The 19,352-nt window shown below is 60.7% G+C and overlaps 1 protein-coding gene across 22 annotated transcripts in view; it reads right to left on the bottom strand.

Moving 5' to 3' along the window:
* The window catches only part of CASZ1 (castor zinc finger 1), a 155,044-nt gene that overhangs the window by 5,980 nt on the left and 129,712 nt on the right, over positions 1–19,352 (bottom strand). For 16 of the 22 annotated variants that reach the window (XM_049712449.1, XM_049712482.1, XM_049712427.1 and 13 more), the window contains 13 exons: positions 16,640–17,474; positions 15,168–15,236; positions 13,158–13,248; positions 12,313–12,597; positions 11,196–11,368; positions 10,091–10,938; positions 7,510–7,645; positions 7,208–7,271; positions 5,729–5,883; positions 5,464–5,586; positions 4,165–4,503; positions 2,444–2,642; positions 1,485–1,656 (listed from right to left, as the gene is read on the bottom strand). In XM_049712449.1, coding sequence (XP_049568406.1) covers positions 1,485–1,656; positions 2,444–2,642; positions 4,165–4,503; positions 5,464–5,586; positions 5,729–5,883; positions 7,208–7,271; positions 7,510–7,645; positions 10,091–10,938; positions 11,196–11,368; positions 12,313–12,597; positions 13,158–13,248; positions 15,168–15,236; positions 16,640–17,474 — 3,489 coding nt within the window. The remainder of the gene's footprint in view (positions 1–1,484; positions 1,657–2,443; positions 2,643–4,164; positions 4,504–5,463; positions 5,587–5,728; positions 5,884–7,207; positions 7,272–7,509; positions 7,646–10,090; positions 10,939–11,195; positions 11,369–12,312; positions 12,598–13,157; positions 13,249–15,167; positions 15,237–16,639; positions 17,475–19,352) is intronic. The other 6 variants (XM_049712501.1, XM_049712528.1, XM_049712495.1 and 3 more) reach the window with 5 other exon arrangements.

Raw genomic sequence — 19,352 nt, 5'->3', positions numbered from 1 at the left:
CAAGCCACCTGTCCCCACATCTCCTCTGGGGAGCCCAGGTGCTGCCTGCCCCTGGACCAGGTCAAGATGGCTGCGAGCCGGCTGGCCCTCTGCCCTGCCCCGCCCCACCTCGGCTTTACTCTGGGCGGAGAACAAATAGAGCGAGCCGGACTGAAACGGTATCAGCAGAGGGCAGGTGAAGGCCTGCCCGTTGCCATGGCGCCTGAGCCGGCCAGGTGTCTTATATCATCCCCCAGCTTTGGCCCCAGCTACCACCCAGAACACCCAAACTGAGTAAATAACGGCAACTGCGGAATCCCCTGACACCTGTAAACTGAGCCCAGGGACAGCACAGGCCACCGAGGGTTGACATCTGTTGCCGTGATTCCCAGGCCTCTCTCAGGCCATTAATGATTTCTGAATTAATTCTTGAAGGAAAGGTTTGTTGCCGTTCTTTTCTGGCGGTTGACTTTTGACTGCCTCATCCTCCCCCTATGCAATGGCCGGTCGGCTGCAGGCAGCGGCCCCACCTCTGCTCCCCCTGGACCCTGCTGCCATGACCACCTGAATCACAGCAGGCCTTGCATGCAGCCCAGGTGTCTGCACCCAGCCTGCCTGGCTCCCACCTGCCTTCCGGCTTCCGGTCTCCTCGTGGGCAGACTCCTGCCCCATGTCTGCAGGCCCACAAATGCGTGGCTCCATCCTGAGGCGGGAGGATGGGCTCTGCCTCCCTCTGCTGGTCCTGGAGCCCCCTCCCCACAGCATCCCCAGGGCAAGCTGGGGCCAGCGAGCTCCTCGGGGAGGCCTTGTTCCAGGGCTGGGGGGCAGCTTCCCTGCCAAGGGCTCAGCTCTCAGCAGCAGAGTTAACTCCGAGGCACCTGCCCCTGAGCTCAAGGCCACTTCCTTGCCCCGTGGCCACCTCCTTCCAGGTCACCCCAGGTCACAGATGCTCTGGGCTGAGCCCACAAATGTACCTGCTGGTCCCATCAGATCCCCAGCACCAAGTACAGTGCTGGCCACAGTGGACGCTCGAAAAAGACCATAGCTTCCACTTCTACCCACCCCTCACCTCCTGCAATAGCACAGAGCCTGGCACACGGCTGCTCCTCCATGAACGTCTGCTGAGTGAGTGAATGAACAAACCACGGTCCATTTGGGATAAAACTTGAGTAGCTTCAGGAGCTCCTAAGACTTACCCTCAAGGCTCTCTTGAAAAGAAAAGGAAAAAAGAACCAGGCCTGGGTGCCAGAGACGAGGCTCCGGGCGTTTTCACTGGGGTGGGTGCAGTGCTGGGAGTCACCCTCACCCCTTTTCCTAGGCTCTTGGGGTTTTGCCTGTTCTCCTGGGGTGACAATGCCTGGCCTGTGATATCGTGACATTTTCCAGAAAAAAAACATGGAGCCTGATGTGCGGGGACAAGAAGTGGGTCCCAGGGCCTCAGGCGCCAGAGCCGTGGCCCTGCCACCTGCTGTAGTTCCCTGCCCCCCAGCCCTGGCCTTCAGTACCTAGCCTGCTGCACTCCTCACGCTTGGTGAAGTACTTGAATCCGTTGGCTGCCCGCCGCTCAGCTTTCTCATGCTTCTTTATGTGCCACGGCAGCTTGGTGGTGATGTTGGTCACAAAGTAGCAGCCGGTCCTGAGACAGTGGTAGTGCCCGCGCATCCGGAACTCGCAGTGCTGCAGGGAGGGACAGGAGTCAGGGCCGGGCAGGCGACTTTCGTTAAGCTTCCACCTGCCCCAGCCCTCTAGAGGGCTGTGGCAGGCGTGCGTCCTTCCACGCTCAGAATCAGCAAACACAACTGTGTAAAGACCTTTCACGTGTTAAAAAGCAGTAAGTCCCTTCTGTCATTTGATTAAAACATCCCACCTGGTACTGTTTCCATCTCTTTCTAAACCCACTCCCAGCACAGACATCACTAATCTGTCTGAGCACTCTTGTCTGTGTGCCCAGACCTAGGCAGACGTCACTAATCTATCCTAGCACTCTCCTCCGTGTGCCCAGATGGAGGCTCAGACTCCTTCTTAATGCGCTCTGCCAGGCAGCCCCTACAAGTCTTGGGAGTAGGCCTTTATAATGAAGCTGACCTGCCCTTACTGTCTGGGGCACGGACAGTTCAATCTCTTTATCTGTCTAATGGGTCTATTTTAAAATCCTAGGCCTCTGGGGAAAGGGAGCATAGCTGTTCCAGGACGCGCACAAGGATGCCAAGTGCACAGAGGCTGCCCGGCATACAGGCATCATTGAGGGTTAGGATGAAATGACAGACCTCACCAACAGAGCACCAAGCTGAACTCCTGCCTAGGGGTCTCCAGGGACCTAGGGGCAGACGGTATCCTTTCCAGACTCTGGAGGAGGCCACTTACAAAAGGGTGTGAGACACGGAGCCTCGGCCAGGAGGAGCTGGTCCGGGGCCCTGCGCCTCCCTGCCCCCACCCCAGGGGCCACCCCACCCGCATTGCTGACCTGGTTGGGACAGAGGCACTGCAGGGAGTAGTACGCAAACTGGTCTCGCACGTTCACGAGGTTGTTGTTGGGATTGATGTGGTCCAGGCAGTGGGACTCGGCCTTCCCGGAGGTTTTGCAGACGTACTTGCAGTTCCCAAAGAGACAGTGGAAGTGGAACTTGTTGGCATACTTGCAGTCCGTTGCGAGGCAAGGATCGCTGGAATGAAACCACGGCCCAGAAGGTCATTGACATTCCTGGTGCCCTCCCCGCCGGTGTCCTGACATTTGCTCATGTTGGGGTTCCGCTCCCTACTCCCCTGTGGTGTAATCAAGAGGAATGGCCCCTGGGCTGCCCTCCTGCTCAGCAGGACGATTCGGCCAGAGACTACAGATCCCAGCATGCAGTCTTGCCTTCTTTTTAGAGCTCTGAGGGCGCCGAAGGGACTGCGGTATGCAGGCGGCCCAGAGCACTGCATGCTGGGACACGTAGTTTCCGTGGCCACACCCCAGGATTACAGATAAGGATGGCCGCAATCACTGGATATGAAAATGAGCGATGGTGCTGCCAGGCCTGGCTGATGTGGCATAGGCAGTGCCCTGGCTGTGGCCGACTGACAGGGTGCAGATGGGTGGGCAGCCCTACCAGGAGGCTTTGCCACCATGGGGCCTTGGCCAGTGGGAACGTGTGCCTGGCGTCAGGTCCTGCTGAGGCTCAGCTGCTGGGGTTTCCAGGGTCAGCTCGGGGCTCGGGGCTGCCACCCACTCAGAGAACTTACAAGCCAGCTGAGTGGTGGGGCGGCTGGGGTGGGGAGGGGTGCTGGGCGAGCCCCCACGGCTGGCCTGCCCCGAGCAGCAGCCTTAGCTCCAGAGCTCTGCCTTCCAGGCTCCAGGCAGGTGCGGAGGGGCTGCACCTGGCTTCTGCCCTGGCTGACAACACAGCCGCCCCCGACATCCACACTGGACCTGGGCTGGGAACTCCAACCAAGGCTGGGATGCTGAGAGGGCTGCCACTTTGGGGAGGTGAACAGAGGAAGGGAAGCTGGGAAAGGGGCAGAGAGGAGCGCAGGTCCCCTTCCACGCCGTGGGCCCAGCCCCAGGTGCTCAGAGAGGGAGGACAGCTGCCACTCAGGCGGTGTGTGTTCACGTCCAATTTATTACTTTTATTGAGAACAGGAAGCCGCACATATCATGATACAGAGTCACCGTTCTCGCCGCAGGGAGACACCACCATCCAGCGATGAAGGTCCCTCCCTTCCACCCCTGAGAGCTCAGACCGTTGTGCAGGTGGCGGGGTGGGGGGGGGTCCAGAGGAGGGCCTAGCCCCCTCGCCGCCCACCTATGACTTTGCTTGCCCTGCAGAGACTCAGCCATGGGTGTGAGCCACAGAGACCAACAAGGGGACCCGGAGGGAGACGCAGCCCGCCTTGCCGGGCGAGGACCGCCACTCCTGGCCCACCCAGGCTGGTCCTCGCAGCGTCACCAGTGGCCTCTCTGGAACAGTGGCCACTACCTCCACCATCTCCCCCCACCCCGGCCACCTGCTCCGGGAATAGGCAGTGAGGTCTGAGCAGCAGCAACTTTGGCTAGAAGGACATCACCCAGTGACCGTGTCCCAGAGAGGCTGGGGACAGCCGGGGCTACTGCAGGGGAAGGAGCAGGGCCTCCTCAGCTGCCCTTACTAGCACCTACTCCCGAGACACACGGGGGACACAGGGCTCCCGGCTCATCGAGGGACTCACTTCTCCTGGAACTGGAGGAATCCGGGTTTGACCTGGGGCTTGGCGTTTTCTAGAGAAGTCGTTGCCAAGGGCGAAGTAGGCAGGTGAGGCACTGACGCTGGAATCTGAGGCATCTGGGGTATGGTGGAAGCCAGCTGCTTCCAGGCGAGCAGGGTGGGGCTGGAGGGCACTGCGGCCAGGCTGGGAGTGGGCCCCTCGAGAGAGGAAGCCGTGGCCGTGGTGATGGGAGGCGCTGGAGGGGATGAGGGGGCCAAGGAAGGTTTGGTCTCAGCAGCTGAGGCCGGGAAGGAAGCCTCCACATTTCCTTTCACTGCTCCTCCCTCTGTCCGGAAGTGGAAGCTACGAGAGACAGGAGAGGTGTCTCAGGTGCGGGAGGAGAAGGCCCTTCCCTGGCACGCCTGCCTGCCTGCCTACATATGACCCCATCACAAGCCTAGGGGCCCAGTGTCCCCACCGCATCTTCAGTGCCAGGTGCCAGAGGCCTCCCACCAGGAAGGAAGGACTGAGAACACACTGCTGTGTCCTCTGATCTTGACCTTGGGCTCCTGGCTCTGCCCTAACTACACCTTCCTACTCGTGACCTTCCTGATGTGCTGTCCCTAGCTCCTCCCTACTCGGGGGGGGGGCGGGGTTGGGTACAGCACGTCCTGGCTCATGAAGCCTGTCCTTCCAGAACCGGCTCCGACATTTAAAAGCGTTGGGGGGGGGGGTCTCAGACCAGCAGCTGGGGCTGCCTAAGCAGTGAGAAGAGCCTGACCCGGGGCTTAGGAAGCGGTGAAGATCTGCTGTAAACGTTTACCAGCTCTGGGTTCAATTACAGTAGGCGGCTGGGCTTGCTGCTCAACGAATTGTACAAATTAATTTCATTATTTTTAGGTCAAAGAGAATCTACAAATGCAGTACTGTGGCTTGGAAAAGCCTTCACTTAGGGTCCCTGCCGGGGTCAGTGCTGGGCCTCTCCAGCTGCCTCTGCAGGAGCATCTGTGGGAGGGAGGGCTGACGGCTGCATGGGCCCGGCGGTGGGGAGAAGCAGCTCTTACTCGGGGCGGGGCCTGGGTGGGCTCAGAGGACCCAGCTGGGGGCTGAGCCAGTGGGAGATGAGGAAGCCTGCCTTTTGCCGGGCAGCACCTCTGAGAAGCCAGCTCAGCTTCTGAGGTCTCGTGGGAACCGCACACGGGTCCTGCTTGGAAGGCTGCTAGAGGCCTGTGCACCCCCTAGCCCCACCCCGGCCCACCCACCCCCGAGCCAGGCTGGGACAAGTGGGGCTGGGTTTAAACGGGCCCCCGGACCCCCACTCACTTGGCGTGCTTGATGGCCCCGTCCAGGGTGCTGAAGAGCGCGCCGCACTCCTCCACCACGCAGTGGAAGTGGGCCTTGTGGAGGAAGTCACACTGCGCGTTGCAGAAGTCCTTGGTGCCAAACCTGGCAGAGGGGCCGGCTGCTCAGAGGAGACCCTGGCGCTCTGGCGAGGCTGGGGGAACAGCCTCGTGGGGGGAACACGTGCCCCCGGGACGAGTGGGCGTGGCCCTTCCCTCCCCCTTTGCTCACACGGCAAGCCCCTCACCTGCGAAGGTAGACCTTCCAGGGCTCTGACAGCTTCTCCTGAACCAGCGCCTTCACGGCCTTGCCCAGGAAGGGCGAGGACTCCCCGGCGGGGCTCCCCTCCGCTTCTGTCTTGATGTTCAACAGGCTGCCGAGGCTGGGATTGCCCTGAGACATCTGCGAGGAGGACAGGCCCGTGCTTCAGGCCGGGGACCTCAGGACACCTGACCCGACTGCCCTGGGAGGAGTGGCAGCTCTGGGCCGCTCGGGCCTCTCCAAACTGACCAGAGCATCGCGGTGCTGGCAGCCGAGAGGAGAGGAGGCCCGACCCCACGCGGCTCTGGCTACGGAAGAGCCCTCACTGAATGGACGCTGCCGCGGGCGGCCTGCGGCGCTGCCCCGGCCCCGTGGAGCTGCCGGGGCTCTGCCACACAAACCCCGGGCTGCTAGGAGCCATCACTCAATCGGAGGCCGAGACTCCGGGCACACACTCCAGCCCAGCTTTCCCCAGACTAAGCGGCTCCCTGGTTATTCTCCTGCCAGGTTTTCAAAAGAAGTGCAGGAGGAGGAGGAAGGGGGTGGGGGGGAAACCCTCACAAATTCCTTGAGAACAAGAGAAGGAACACAAAGGAGGAGCAGAGAGGGAGGGAAGGAGGCTCATGGAGTGAGACCGAGGCAGGCTCGCTGCCGCTGCTGCTGGCAGAGGAGGGGGCGGGGAGTCCGCGGAAAGGCTCGACCCACGTGGGCTGTGGGTCTCCGACAGGAAGGAACAAGGGGGCGCAGGGAGCAGTGACCCAAGGACGGAAAAGGGGAGCAAGAGAGCGAGCAGGGGAGGGCGGAAGGCAGAGGGCACGCGCACCGACCGACCGGGCAGAGGCCAGTGGGAGGCCATGGGCCCGGCAGGAGCCCCACTCCGTGGGGTCCGGCCCAGGCCCAGCTCCCTCCTCAATAGTCACTTGTGTACGGTAACCTAATTAATCTTGCTGTAGTCAAATTTATCATGTGAAGGGGGAAAATATATTTGCGATGATGTATAATTTACAAAGACCCTGCATTATTTAAAATAAATATTCTCGAGCGACCTCTGCAGAAGGCGTCCGAGACCATTACTCAACCTGAAAAGTGGAAATGGGCGCTTTGCTCCCGCTTTGCTCTCCCCCTCCACCTTTTTAAACAAACAAAAAAATATATAAAATGAATAAAATGAATAACCAGGACTGAAAGAAGTTAGAGGGCTCCGGAAGAGCTTTTGGAGCCCTCCATCCGAAGGGAGAAAGGGCGTCAGAGGCTGGAATATATTTCTTCAGCCAGTTCATTAAATTAATTTGTAAGCAGTGGCTCTGAAATTATATCCGATGAAAAATGGCCTCAAAATTTAAATGGTACAAACTCATCTTATTAGAGGCAAAACATTAAAAAACAAACACATCCCCCCACCCCCCAGCACAGCTTTAATCTCTCGGGGTGGGGGGATGGGAGGCGTGTGATGGATGGTTCTTACCTTATTCATAAGCGAGGATAAAAGAGATGAATTTGCCGGGACTGCGTGGCCATTTGATTCATTACTGGAACACACAAACCAAGGGGCTTTAGCTCAGACAGTACGTGGGACCGGCCCCAGAGACTCACCCCTCCCAGCCGGCCCCTGGGGCTCTGGCCCCGCCTGCTACATCTGCCTGGGCAGGAGGATGACCCCTTGTCAGGAAGGGTTGGCCCCTGGCCCCATGGAGTCTGGCTCTGAGGGTGCTGTCCCCAGAGCCTCCTGCAGGGGGGCAGAGCTGGGAGGCCTGGGCCTCGCCTCACCTGGGCTCCTTCAGAGTCAGGTCTAAACTGCGGTCCTGGGAGGCCTCGTGGGGACCTGGGGCGCCAGCACTCTCACCGGGCTCCTGCTTCACCGGGGCTGGGGGGAACCTGGCAGGGGTGGCCTGCTGCCCATTTCCTATGGGGGAGGGGGGAGGGAAGATGGTGTTAGAGGGACCGAGGGCTTCGTATGGGCACAAGCCGGAGCCCCCCGAAGGGAGGGCAGCGGGCCGGGTGGGCTGGGGCCCCTGGGGAGCCCTGGCTGCTGGTCAGTGGTCCTCCCCACTGACATGATGGCTTGTGACGCTTCCCCCTGTGTGGCAATTCTTCAAGTGATAATTATTGCAAAATTATGTCAAAGTTGTCCTGGCTCAGGGCCTCCTGTAGGAGAAGGGCGGGAGGATGGGGAGGGGGCTGGGACGGGGGCGGGGGCCCTTCCTCTTCTCCACCGACTGTCACAGTCAATTTGTGGAGCTGCCGCTTAGGCTTTTATTAAAGACTCTGTTAATGCTGAGGAAAAGTGGCAGATCGAGACTGGGAGCTGCGCCCCCTCCGCAGGTCCCGTCCCCACTGTTGCCGGGGCGACAACCCTGCCTTCCACTGAGCATGCCCAGGAGGGGCATCTGCTGTGTCAGGGCTATGGAAGCTGACAGCCAATCAGAGCGGTTCAAACTATGTGACCTCGCCCGTCAAGCTGTCCAGGGCAGGGATATGAGGCCCACCCTGGCCAGGCTGGGCTGGATGGGGTGGGTGGGGGAAGCTGGCGGGGTGTAGGCATGGCGGGGAAAGGCTGGAGCTGAGCGGGCAGAGGATCCGGGAGGCCAAGCAGAACAGGGCAAAAGAAGTTGCTGACAGGAACATGTCCACCGAGCCTTTCCCCACAATCCCCAAGTGACTGAAATATTAATCTGCCCCAAGGCGCTGCAGCTGATGGAGAGCTGCTTCACAGAGAGCAAGTGGCATTTTATTAAAAAATAAAGGGAAATGGCCCCCTTCCCTTCACTTGACCTTTCTTTTCGGGGAAGGAGCTTTTTCTAAAGAAAAGAAAGTACTTGACAGTCTGGCCATGGAGCCCAGCGTGGCCCCAGCCTGCAGGCACCTCACCGGAGGCGCGCGGCCCTGGGCAGTCAGGCCTGACACCCACACTTGGAGTGGAAGGTGGGTCACAGCTGATAGGAGCGTCCCACTGGGAACATGATATTCAGTTTTCAGAATTCAGAGTCCACATTCCAGGAGCTCCCCAAAGCCACTTGCCCAGGGTCCCTAGGGAAACAGGGCTCTGACCCTCCTGCCAAGCACTGGTCTCTCTGGGGGCACTGCGCAGAGCCCTGGGTGGGCTGCAGGGACCCTCAGTCTTGGCGGGTTTCAAGACAGTCTCACAGAGGAGCAGGGTGCCCGGGCTCAGAAGCCAGCTGTTGAGGTCCAAGTCTCGACCTGGCCACCTCCCAGGGGGTATACTTGGGGACAGACTATGCCCCACACTGTTCCATCAGCTCCACAAGGCAGGAGTTTGTCTGTCTTCTTCCCAGCACTGGCTTGGTGCCTGGCCCACCAGCAAGCTGCCCTCAGTGAGCACCAGTGGTTGATGAATGAATGAAGGAAGGAAGGAAGGAAGGAAGGAAGGAAGGAACGAAGGAAGGAAGGAAGGGAGCCACGTCCCAGATGTGAGCCGAACTCTTCTAAAGGATTTGACTGATGCTAATTACCCGGATGGGGGAAAACAGAGGGAGAGAAGTGAGGGAAACAGAAAAGCCAAAAAAAATCCGGAGAAAAAGAGTAAAAAATTTTTTCAAGAGCAGAAAACTTGGGAGAAAGGAGAACCTCTCTCCACGATGAGCCAGTGGAGGGACACAGATGTGACTTGGCGACTCTGACATGGCCGCCAGCGGCCCGGTCTGGCTCAAGTGAAAGAAATTCCAGTTGAAATCCAAGTCCTGGGTCACGCTAGCCAATTTCAAGCACTGAACAGCCATGTGACCAGCGGCTACCATACTGGACGGTGCGGAACAGCACGTTCCCACTACCACAGAAAGTGCGACTGGAAAGCGCTGATGGACAGGGAGACCCTGGGAGGGCATCCTTGGCCTTGACGGGCTGTCCAGGCACGAATCCCCTGAGCATCCCTGTACTGCGGTCACCCTGCCACTTGGCTGGACTCACATGCCCTCCCAGTCACCTGGAAGAGGTCCCAGGGAAGCCTGGGACTCCGGGACTGCTCCCACTAGGGGCTGGACTAGCGGGAGCCCCTACTAGTCCAGGGTGACATGGCAGGGTTGGGGGAGCCAGCAGTTGCCCCAGGATGCACAGGTACCCCGTGAGGCCGGGACTACTGCTTCCCCTTCACAGATGAAAAAAACAGAAACATGAGTTGCGTGGGGCGGGTGGGCCAGAAAGAGGGGCCCCGAATAGGAAATAAAGAGGATGGAGGCAGAGACCAGGCAAAGAAGGGGGCAGGGGTCTCGGGGGCAGGGAACAGAAGACACTCCTGCCAAACAAACACCCGCTGCTCGGCTCCGCACCGAGGCCAGAGAGCTCCTGGGGTTGGAGAGGTGCTCGCTTCCCAGGCAGGGCCCAGCCTGCTCACCTGGGTCAAAGGTGGCAGAGGGCTTGAGGGCGGCCGCAGCCAGCCGGGCCATCATGGGCGAGATGAGGCCCTTGCTCGCGGAGATCCTCTCCATGATGGAGGCAGGGGGCACCGGGACAGAGGCAGCTGCCGCGGCGGCCGAGTCGCCAGCTCCCGAGGCAGCCAGAGCAGGTGTGTCGGGGGTTACTGAGGCTGCCGTCCCTGACGACATGGTACCCATGAGGCCGGGGGCACCCACAGGCAGGGAGGTGCTGCCCCGGCCCGGAAGGATGGGGAAGTAGGGCGCAGCGCTGGGCAGGCCCGAGCTGGAGAGGGCCAGCGCCAGGGGGATGGAGCCAGGCAGGCCCTGGGCCAGCAGCCCCGAGATCTTGCTGTTGGGAGGCTTGGTGGCACTGGGCCCAGCCTCGGAGGTGGCAGTGGCGGTGACCAGGGAGGCGGAGGACTGCTGGCTGGTGGGGGAGGCGCTGAGGCTGGAGTTCTTGCTGCTCAGGGCAGAGAAGTCAACCAGGTCGTCGTTGCTGGACTCCTCGTGCTCCGTGTCCTTGGCGCCCAGCAGCGAGGGCGGCAGCCCCAGCACGCCCGAGCCCGAGGCGCGGATGTGCCGGCGCTCATGCTTGCGCTTGTGGGAGGTCATCTGGCTGGTGGAGGTGAAGGTGAAGCCGCAGCCGGCGCGGATGCAGTGGAAGTGGTTGGTGGCCTTGCTGTACACACAGCCCTCGTACTTGCACTCCTCGTACTTGTAGAACTTCTTGAAGCCATCCTTGGCGTAGGCGTCGTCCTTGATGTGGTAGCTCTTGTGCTTCTCGATGTCACACTTGTTCTTAAAGGTGAACGTGCAGCCGGGGCGCCTGGCAGGACATCGGGAGGCTGTCATGGGGCCTCACGGGGCCAGGGGGAGGCCCTGCCCTGCTCCCACGGTGGCCCTGGGAGGGATGGGCCTCTGGATGGAAGACCAGGCCAGAAACTAAGGCGGGGCCTCCGAGCAGCCCTCTGCTCCTGTCCCTACACCCCTGAGGAGGTGGGGCCCCGAGCCACCCACGGGCCTGGTGCCCTGCCTGCCGTCCCTCCCCGGGCCAGGAGGCCTCCCTGGCTGCCTCCCGCTCACCTGCAGTGGAAATGCGTGGTCTTCTGCCCGTAGAACTGGCAGTCGGCCGTGCCGCAGTCCTCAGTGGCTCGGAAGCGCTGGAAGCCGTCGTTGATGAGCTGGGTGTTCTTCTTATGGAAGTTCTCGTGGGTCATCACGTCCGACGTGCTCGTGTACACCTTGTTACAGCCCACCTGCAGGGGCCAGAGTGGCAGTCAGGGGAGCTGAGGCCAGGCACCCTGGCGAAGTCAGAGCGGCTGTGCTGCTGGGCGCAGCTGAGCCTGCCCGGGGGAGCTTCGGCACCTGCAAACGTCCGACTGGGGGCACCGAGGTTAAGGTAGGACGACCCCTCAGGCCCCCAGGGCCTGGCCCGTGCTGGGCGTGGGTCGTCCTCATAGAGAGCCCGGGATACGTCCCCACACAGGCGTGGGAGTCCCATCCTGCAGGAGGTGGCTTGGGGGTCCCCCGTCTGTGGCTCTACCTCTGAAGCCCCCGGGGGTGAGCAGGGCTGGACCCTGGGGCCTGGCGGTCACCTGTAGGCCGGGGACTTGTTTGGCGAACAGTTTCTGGCACAGGGCCTTCCCTACCCCACCCTGGCTGGGCCAAGGCAGGCAACGTTGCCATATTGAGTAAAAACCAGTGGAATCTGAACACTCTTGAGGGCTGGGCCGTGCCAGTGTCTGCACCATCTCAGAGCCCAGAGAGCGAGCCCCCCTCTCCTCCTGGCCCAGGTTGTTTCACGGAGGCCATAACAACCCCCTGACAAATACCGGGGGAGGCGCAGGGCTGCTATTTGCAAACGAAAGTCGCTCCCCCCCAGACCTGACACCTTGAAAAAGCCCAGACTCTGCGTGGCATTAAAACAAAGAATTAAACAAAAACCTCCTCAGGAACCATTTGCAATGCTGCTCTTGGTGTTAAAGGCTGAAAAATGTCGGTCTGTATAAACAGCTCGCTGAATTTCACCCGCACCAAGTATGGCCATGGGGAAGGCCCCACCCTGGCCCACCGGACACTGCCCAAGCCTGAGCCCCTGGGCCTCTCTCCTCTGGCCGTCCAGCCCTGGGAAGGGACAAAGGGAGGGGCCCTGCCGGAGGCAGGCCTGCCTCGGGGGTGGGGGAGGGGGAGGGCGGGGCACCTGCATGCAGTGGTAGTGGGTGCTCTTCCCGTTGAGGTGGCAGCCGTGGTAGTAGACGCTGCAGTCGTCCAGTGGGCTGAAGCGCATGAAGCCGTGCTGCAGGGAGTTGTCCCGCTTCTTGTGCATGTTGTAGTGCCGGATCACGTCCTGCTTGCTCGTGAACCTCTGCCGGGAGAGGGCCTGGTGGGCAGGAGGCTGGGCCTGGCCCCAGGGCCCTCCGGTCTCCTTACAAATCATCCTGTTGGGTCGAGGCAGCCCAGGCTGCCCCAAGGCCAGCACCCTGGACTTTGGAGGCAACAGTTCCAAAGGTTCCAGAGCCACAGACCCTTCCCTGACCTCCCCGTAGTCTCCCCGTCAGCAGGCCCAGAAGCAGAGAAGATAAATCGGGCCAGGCCTCTCAGGGAGGAGCTCTGATAGGTGACACCTCGTTCTGTCTACTGCCACCTGTGGGCTCTGCCCAGCTGGGCTCCCTGGGGCGGCAGAGGCAGTGGCCTCATGCAGAACTCCCGCACCCACCTCCGCCTCTCGCTCACCTGCTCTGCACCTGCCGGAGGGTGGCTTTGAACGTAAGGGCCGATCTGCCTGAACCTCAACACAACCATCTATAAAATGGGGCAGTGATACCAGCCTCTTAAGGACACTGGGAAGACTCGATTAGATAAGGTAGAAGCCCGTGGGCAGCAATCTGGGAACAAGAGCAGGCTGGGAGCTTTTCTGGGCTCTCTGCCTGCCCCAGTCAAATGCAGGTGGCCCAAGCAGAACCGAGTAACCTCGTCCTGCTTTCAAGACGCCCCTCCACTGCTGTGCCAGCCCGCAGGAGCAGGACTGGTGCCCGTGGGACATACCTGGTAGTTGCACTCGGGGTCGAGGCAGTGGTAGTGCTCGCGGTACTGGTAGGCGCAGTGGATGTGGCCACAGTGCTGACTGCCTGAGAACCTGCAGGGAAGAAGGGGTGGGCTCAGGCCTCTCTGGATACCAGCTCCAGGGCCTTCGGCCTGAGCGGCTGAGCAGAGTCCGTGCCCCTGATCCAGGGAACTGCTGTTGCGGTTCAGGGGCCCTGGGTGGACATGTGGAGGGGCAGAGGTGGTCTGCTGGGGTGAAGGAGCAGAGGCTGAGAAGGCTAGGGCGAGTGACGGGGCCGCTGGGAATCCCAGACCCACTGAGCTGCAGAGCCAGCCTTATCTGCCCCGGGAGGGAGTGCCAGGTGGGGCACAGAGGCCTGGCACCAAGATGGGAGGAGGAATTTAGGCCAAGCCAGAAGCCAGAGCAGGGTCAGGGGAAGAGCCCTGGGGTGGGATGGGATGGATGGGATGCTGAAGGCATGAGCCCCCAAGGTGGCCCAGTTGCCGTTTCTGCAGGTGCTGCCCGCCCACCCCTGACTCAGTGCTGGGCCAGGTGCTGGGGACTCCAGCTGCGCCAGCCCAGGGCTCTGTTGCTAAGAGGTGTTAAAGGGCTCTCTCTGTTCTGGGCTTTCCTGACACTTGAAACAGTCCAAGAGTTATGAATTTTTAAAGCGCAGCATCTGTTTGGCTTCCCGTGGCAGGGAGCGCGCTCTCCGGCCAACTCTGCAGCCAGGAGCCCCGTGCTGCCTGGCCACCACCTGCCCTCCCAGAGTACCCCAGGCCTTCTCCAGGCCCCAACGCTGCCAGGGCGGGGGTCTCACAGCCTGGACGATGGCCACCGGGGACAGTGACAACTGTGGACAAGGTGGTGGGCTCAGCCCGCCTGCCCCACTGTGCTGCACGTGGTGTGGGGCTGCAGGAGGGAAGCCCCTCATGAGGGGAGAACCTCTTGCAAATAAATATTGAAGCTGCCAAAAGGGCCATCTGCTGAGGCACTATTAATAATGGTAATAATAATAATAAAGAGAGCAGAGCAAAGCTGAAAAGACAGGGGGGGACAGGGGAGGGAGACACAGAGCGACAGCAAAACTATGGGAGATCAACAGAAAGACGGCTGCCAGGGCACAGCCCCGGCCTTGTGCTGCATCCCCAGGGGCTGGGTGCCGGGGGCCTGAGTGGAGTGGGTGGGGGAATCTGAAGGTTCTTCACCTGCCAATCCCACTGCCTTAAGGATGTAAAGGGGCAGGTCTGGAGTCAGGTGAGGGGGAGCACACTGAGGCCACCTGCCCACATCCCTTCTCATCCCCAACCGTTCCACAGGGGCCTGCAACCCCCCCTGCCACCCCCCCCCACCCACCCGGCCCCAAGTGGAGCCTTTTTAAAAAATTTTTTAAAATTTATTTATTTATTTATTCATTTATTGAATTTATTTATTTTTTGCTGTGTTGGGTCTTCGTTGCTGCACACGGGCTTTCTCTAGTTGTGGTGAGCGGGGGCTACTCTGTTGTGGTGCGCGGGCTTCTCATTGCGGTGGCTTCTCTTGTTGCGGAGCACGGGCTCTAGAGTGCAGGCTCAGTAGTTGTGGCGCGTGGGCTTAGTTGCTCCGCGGCATGTGGGATCTTCCAGGACCAGGGCTTGAACCCTTGCCCCCTGCATTGGCGGGCGGATTCTTAACCACTGCGCCACCAGGGAAGCCCACAGTGAGCTGTGGAGGGGGGGACCTGCACTCACCTGTGGCCAGGCCCTGCCTTAGGGCCCTTTCAGGTACCCCAGTCCTGCCTGGGGTACAAGCTGCTTAAGGGCATGTGGCCTGGACCACATCAAGGGGGCGGGGGCTCTGAGACGGGGCAGAGGGCAGGCCTGGGGAGGGTTTGGAAGCAGGAATGCATGGGGGCGGGGAGGCAGCAGGCACCTTGGTACTAGTGGTCACATGGACGTATGGTCCCATGGTCCCCAGGCATTCCTGCCCCCACCCACCTTCTCTCCATGGCAGTCTCCTCCCCAGGGGCCTACCTGGCAATATATTTCTGGTAAATGTTTACATCTTCAGTGACAGCTGGTTTATCTGTGGGCAATCCGTTCCTGGTGAGAGACACACAGGGCACAGCTGATTAGCAGACGAGGTGGCCTCACGCCCCAAGAGCGTCTGGGGGCAGCTCCCTGCCCTGGGGCCCTGGCCCTTCTCTGCTCACTGTGTAGTGTTCTGGGCGCTTTAGGGTGGGACTGGAAAAGTCCTTAGGCAGAAAACTAGCACAGGTTCAATTAGCCCACCTTTGGCAAGGGCTGGGCCGTCTTCAGCTGGCAGGGCTGGAGGGCCCTACCTTGGGCGTGGATCTGACCTAGAGTCCAACAGCATAGGAAGCCTGGGAAGCTGGGGCCTGGCCGCCTTGCACACAGAGAGTCAGGATGCTGCTGGCTGAAGAGGGGTACCAGGTACCACGGGGGAGGGAGCCAGGGGAAAGTGCAGGAACAGCACCAAGCAAGTGTGGCTGGGTGGTCGGAAAGGCCTCCCCGACGCCGAGGGCAGCTCCCTAGATCTACTCCCAGGTTTCTGGACCCGCCTCCAGGAGGGATGGCTGAGGGGAAGGGTCTCACTCAGCCCCCCACATTGATCCATCAGTTATTTTGCCATGGTCTAGGGCTTTGCGCTGGGTGTGCCCACCCCACCCCAGCCTCCTACCTTCTCTCGCTGCCTTCCCCATGGCGCAGGCTCTGAGCCTGGGAGCCCTGGCCACCAGCCTGGAACCCAGAAACCCCAGCCCAGAGTAAGGCTTTCCCAGCCAACCATAAGCCGGCAACTGGCCCTCACGGTGGCAGGCAGAGAAAGCCTGTCATGGGCACATGGGGGTTACAGTAGCCTGTGGCATGTGTGTTAGCAGATGAGCACGTGCACAGAAGTACAGGCAGACCCTGGAGATACTGCAGGTTCACTTCCAGACCACCGCCATAAAGTGAATATCGCAATAAAGCGAGTCACACGAATTTTTTTGGTTTCCCAGAGCATAGAAAAGTTACGTTTACACTACACTGTAGTCTGTTAAGTGTGTAATAGCATTATGTCTGAAAAAGCAATGCATATGCCTTAAATAAAAAACGCTTTATTGCTAAAAACTGCTGACCGTCATCCGACAGTGCAGGGTTGCCACAAACCTTCAATCTGTAAAAATACGCAATATCTTCGAAGCGCAATAAAACAAGGTGTGCCTGTACCCGCTGTGAGAGCGTGTGTGCGCACAGCAAGATGTATAGTGTGCGGGTGCATGAACTGAGCCTGAGCGATTATGTAGGCAGAGGAGCGTGTGCGTGTGTGTGTGCGCGTGCACGCGTGTGCGGAAGCATGTGTGTGAGAATCTGGGTGCACAGTGGATGTGCATAAGGTGTGGGTGTGTGTGTCCATAAGTGTGAGCTTCGGAGGCAGGAAGTGGGCCTCCGGGCCACTCCAGTCCCGGGTGCAGGGCTGGCAGTGAGGGTGGTGCACGCCTTACTTGACAGTGGAGACGGTCCCCGTGGTGATGGAGTCTGTTTTGGAGAAGGTTGACTTCAGGTACTCGGGAGTGTTGAAAGGCAGGGAGGCAGGTGGCTCAGGGCCTGGCCCGGGGGCACTGGGAGCAGTGGGCACGCTGGCGAGGGGTGCAGGAGCCAGGCTGGGGGTGGGCGGAACCTTGGCGGGGCCCGGCTTCTGGATGGCCCGGACGTCGTACTTGGAGGGGCGCCCCACCTTGCCCGTCTTGAAGGCGATGGCCCCTCCCATGTCGGGGCTGCCCTCCCCGGGTTTGAAGAGGTGCAGGTACTTGACGTTCTCCAGGTCGTACTTAGACGGCTTCTTGTAGGCGCTCCCGTTCTGGGGCCGCAGGTTCTCACCCGTCTTCAGTTTCTGGATGAAGAAGTCGTACTTGGAGGCACGGGCCACCAGGCCCTGCATGGGGACACTGCTGTGTGAGGGCAGGGGCAGGATGGTGGCCTTGGTCTCCAGGTGTGCGGTGCTACTGGGCAGCCGCAGGCCAGGCAGGGAGCCCAGGGCCTCCTTGCTGGCCCGCCCCTCGGCTGTGGTACCGTGGGCCGGCCAGGACAGCTGCTCGCCGGCCTTGAGCTTGCGGATGTACTCCTCATACTTGGAGAACCGCGCCCGCTTGCTGAGGGCGTCCTCGGAGGCGGGCAGCGCGGAGGAGGTGGCCGCCTCTGGCGTGGAGCCCGCATGCAGCTTCTCGAAGCTGATCTTCCCGGCCAGCTCGTCCCTCGTGTTCTGGTCATCATAGCCAAACATGCCAAGGAACTCGGTCATGGTGGAGGCCGCGTAGTCCCGCAGCGAGGAGGCCTCTCCTGTGGCAGGGAGGAGAGGGGCCGTCACCTCTGGGAGGGAGCAGGGTAGCCCAGGGACAGGACCCGCCCCCCGCCCCCCACCGCCGCCGCCCTGCCCACAGAGGGAGGGGGCCGGCCTGGGGAAGGGTGGAGCGGGACATGATCTATGGACATTTGGCTCACTTGTTAGGTTTTACGACTCTTAAATTAATTTGTTTAAAAAAAAAGTAATTAATACTGGGGTAAAATAAAACGAGTTCATCAATGCCAGGAAAATCAATTTCCTAAATGTTCTGGCCGATGGCTTTTCAGTACATTAAACAAAGTTTCATAAATGTCTCCGCTCTCTTGCCTTGGCCTAATATGAAGGAGAAGTCATTTTACTGGAAGTAAGGCCAGATCCCAACCTGCCTCCCAGGGTGGGGGTGGGAATGGGGGCTGGGGACAGGTAGGGCTGTGAGCCAGGGGCTGGGCAGTCAGGAGGGACCCCAGGGGCTGAGGGAGCCACTGGGGATGGGGTCAGGGGTAGGCCTGGCTGAGCCTGCCTGGAGGACCCTCCCTGGCCCCCACAAATGGACACACAGGCGGCCCCTTATCCCTGGGAGGATGAGAGGCTCGCCCCAAGCCTCCTCAGGACCTGTCCTCTTGGCCCTTCCCGGCCCCCCAGGCTGCTGATGGCCCCAGACGACAGGGCCGACGGGCAGAGAGCCTGCGGATGTGTTCACTCAGACTCCCTCAGGGCCCGCCCACCCCAGCCAAGACTTATGACGTACAGTCCTTCAAACCTCCCTGCCACCTTCTGGTCACTTGTGCTCACGCACGAGGGTGGGCCACCGAGGAGAGTCAAGGCCGTAGAGGCAGTGGCTGAGTCTGGCCCATCTATCGCCCCACTGTGTCCACAGTGGGGCACACGGAGAATCCCCCGAAGCAACCTCCCCACAGGGACATGCACGCACACGTGCACACTCAAGCTCGCAGCCCTAGCGACCTTCCCCGCCCACACACACACACGTGCACACAAACCACTCCCCACTCCACAGTCAGCTCCCCAAGAGGAGTCTCAGGATGGCAGGGGCAAGACGACCCTGTTCTGCCTGGCGCTGTTCACTGGAGACGAACTCCTTCCACACACAAACTTCCTCCACAATAGGCCTGCGACTCCCCAGCACACGCATTCCTGCACAGAACACTCGCTGAACACCGACTATGTGCTACCCCCTGAATCAGAAGTGGGTGCACACAGGTGGGTGGGACTCACCTGGGCCCCAGGGCACATGCGTGTTCTCTCCACTCATGTCTGAGCCTGCACACCCAGGCACACAGAGCGGCAGGACCCCAGGCTGGGGGTCCTAAAAGCACGGCCAGGGGAAGGCGTGGCCGAAGCAGGGGTGGGAGGACCAGGACCCAGCAGGGCAGCCGAGGAGGGCTTTCCTCCCAACCACACCTGGAAGTGGTCTGAGAGCGGGGCTGGGCTCTGGCCCAAGAGAGAAGCTAGCAGCATGTAGAAAGAGCCTCTGAGCTCCTGGGAGGACAGGCAGGAGGGTAGTCCTGCGGGGACCGGGACGCGCCAGGTGCGGAGACAGGACAGTCACAGGCAGCACCTGGCACACAAGGTGGGCAGAGCGACTCAAGGAACCGACGGACAGCTGTTCCTCTGGGCGGGGTGGCCGGTGGGCTGCTGTCCTGACCTCAAGCTACTTGGGGTTGGGGACCCAGTCTGGGAGGAGTGGGCCCTGGCTGCTAGATTCAGTGGCTCAGGGACCAGGGAAAGGGGCTAAAAATAGCTGGAGGCAGCTGAGCCCTCACTATATATGGCAGAGAAACAGAAGGCTCTGAAGGGCAGGCGGCTTAGAGCAGGGAGGGGGCCAGGCAGGGGTCCCAGGGGCAGCCCAGAGGCCT

This window comes from Orcinus orca, chromosome 1 (assembly GCF_937001465.1).
Source record: "Orcinus orca chromosome 1, mOrcOrc1.1, whole genome shotgun sequence".
NCBI classification, from domain to species: domain Eukaryota; kingdom Metazoa; phylum Chordata; class Mammalia; order Artiodactyla; family Delphinidae; genus Orcinus; species Orcinus orca.
Note: the sequence above shows the minus strand (reverse complement) of the source record. Positions and strands in the feature narration are given on the sequence as shown.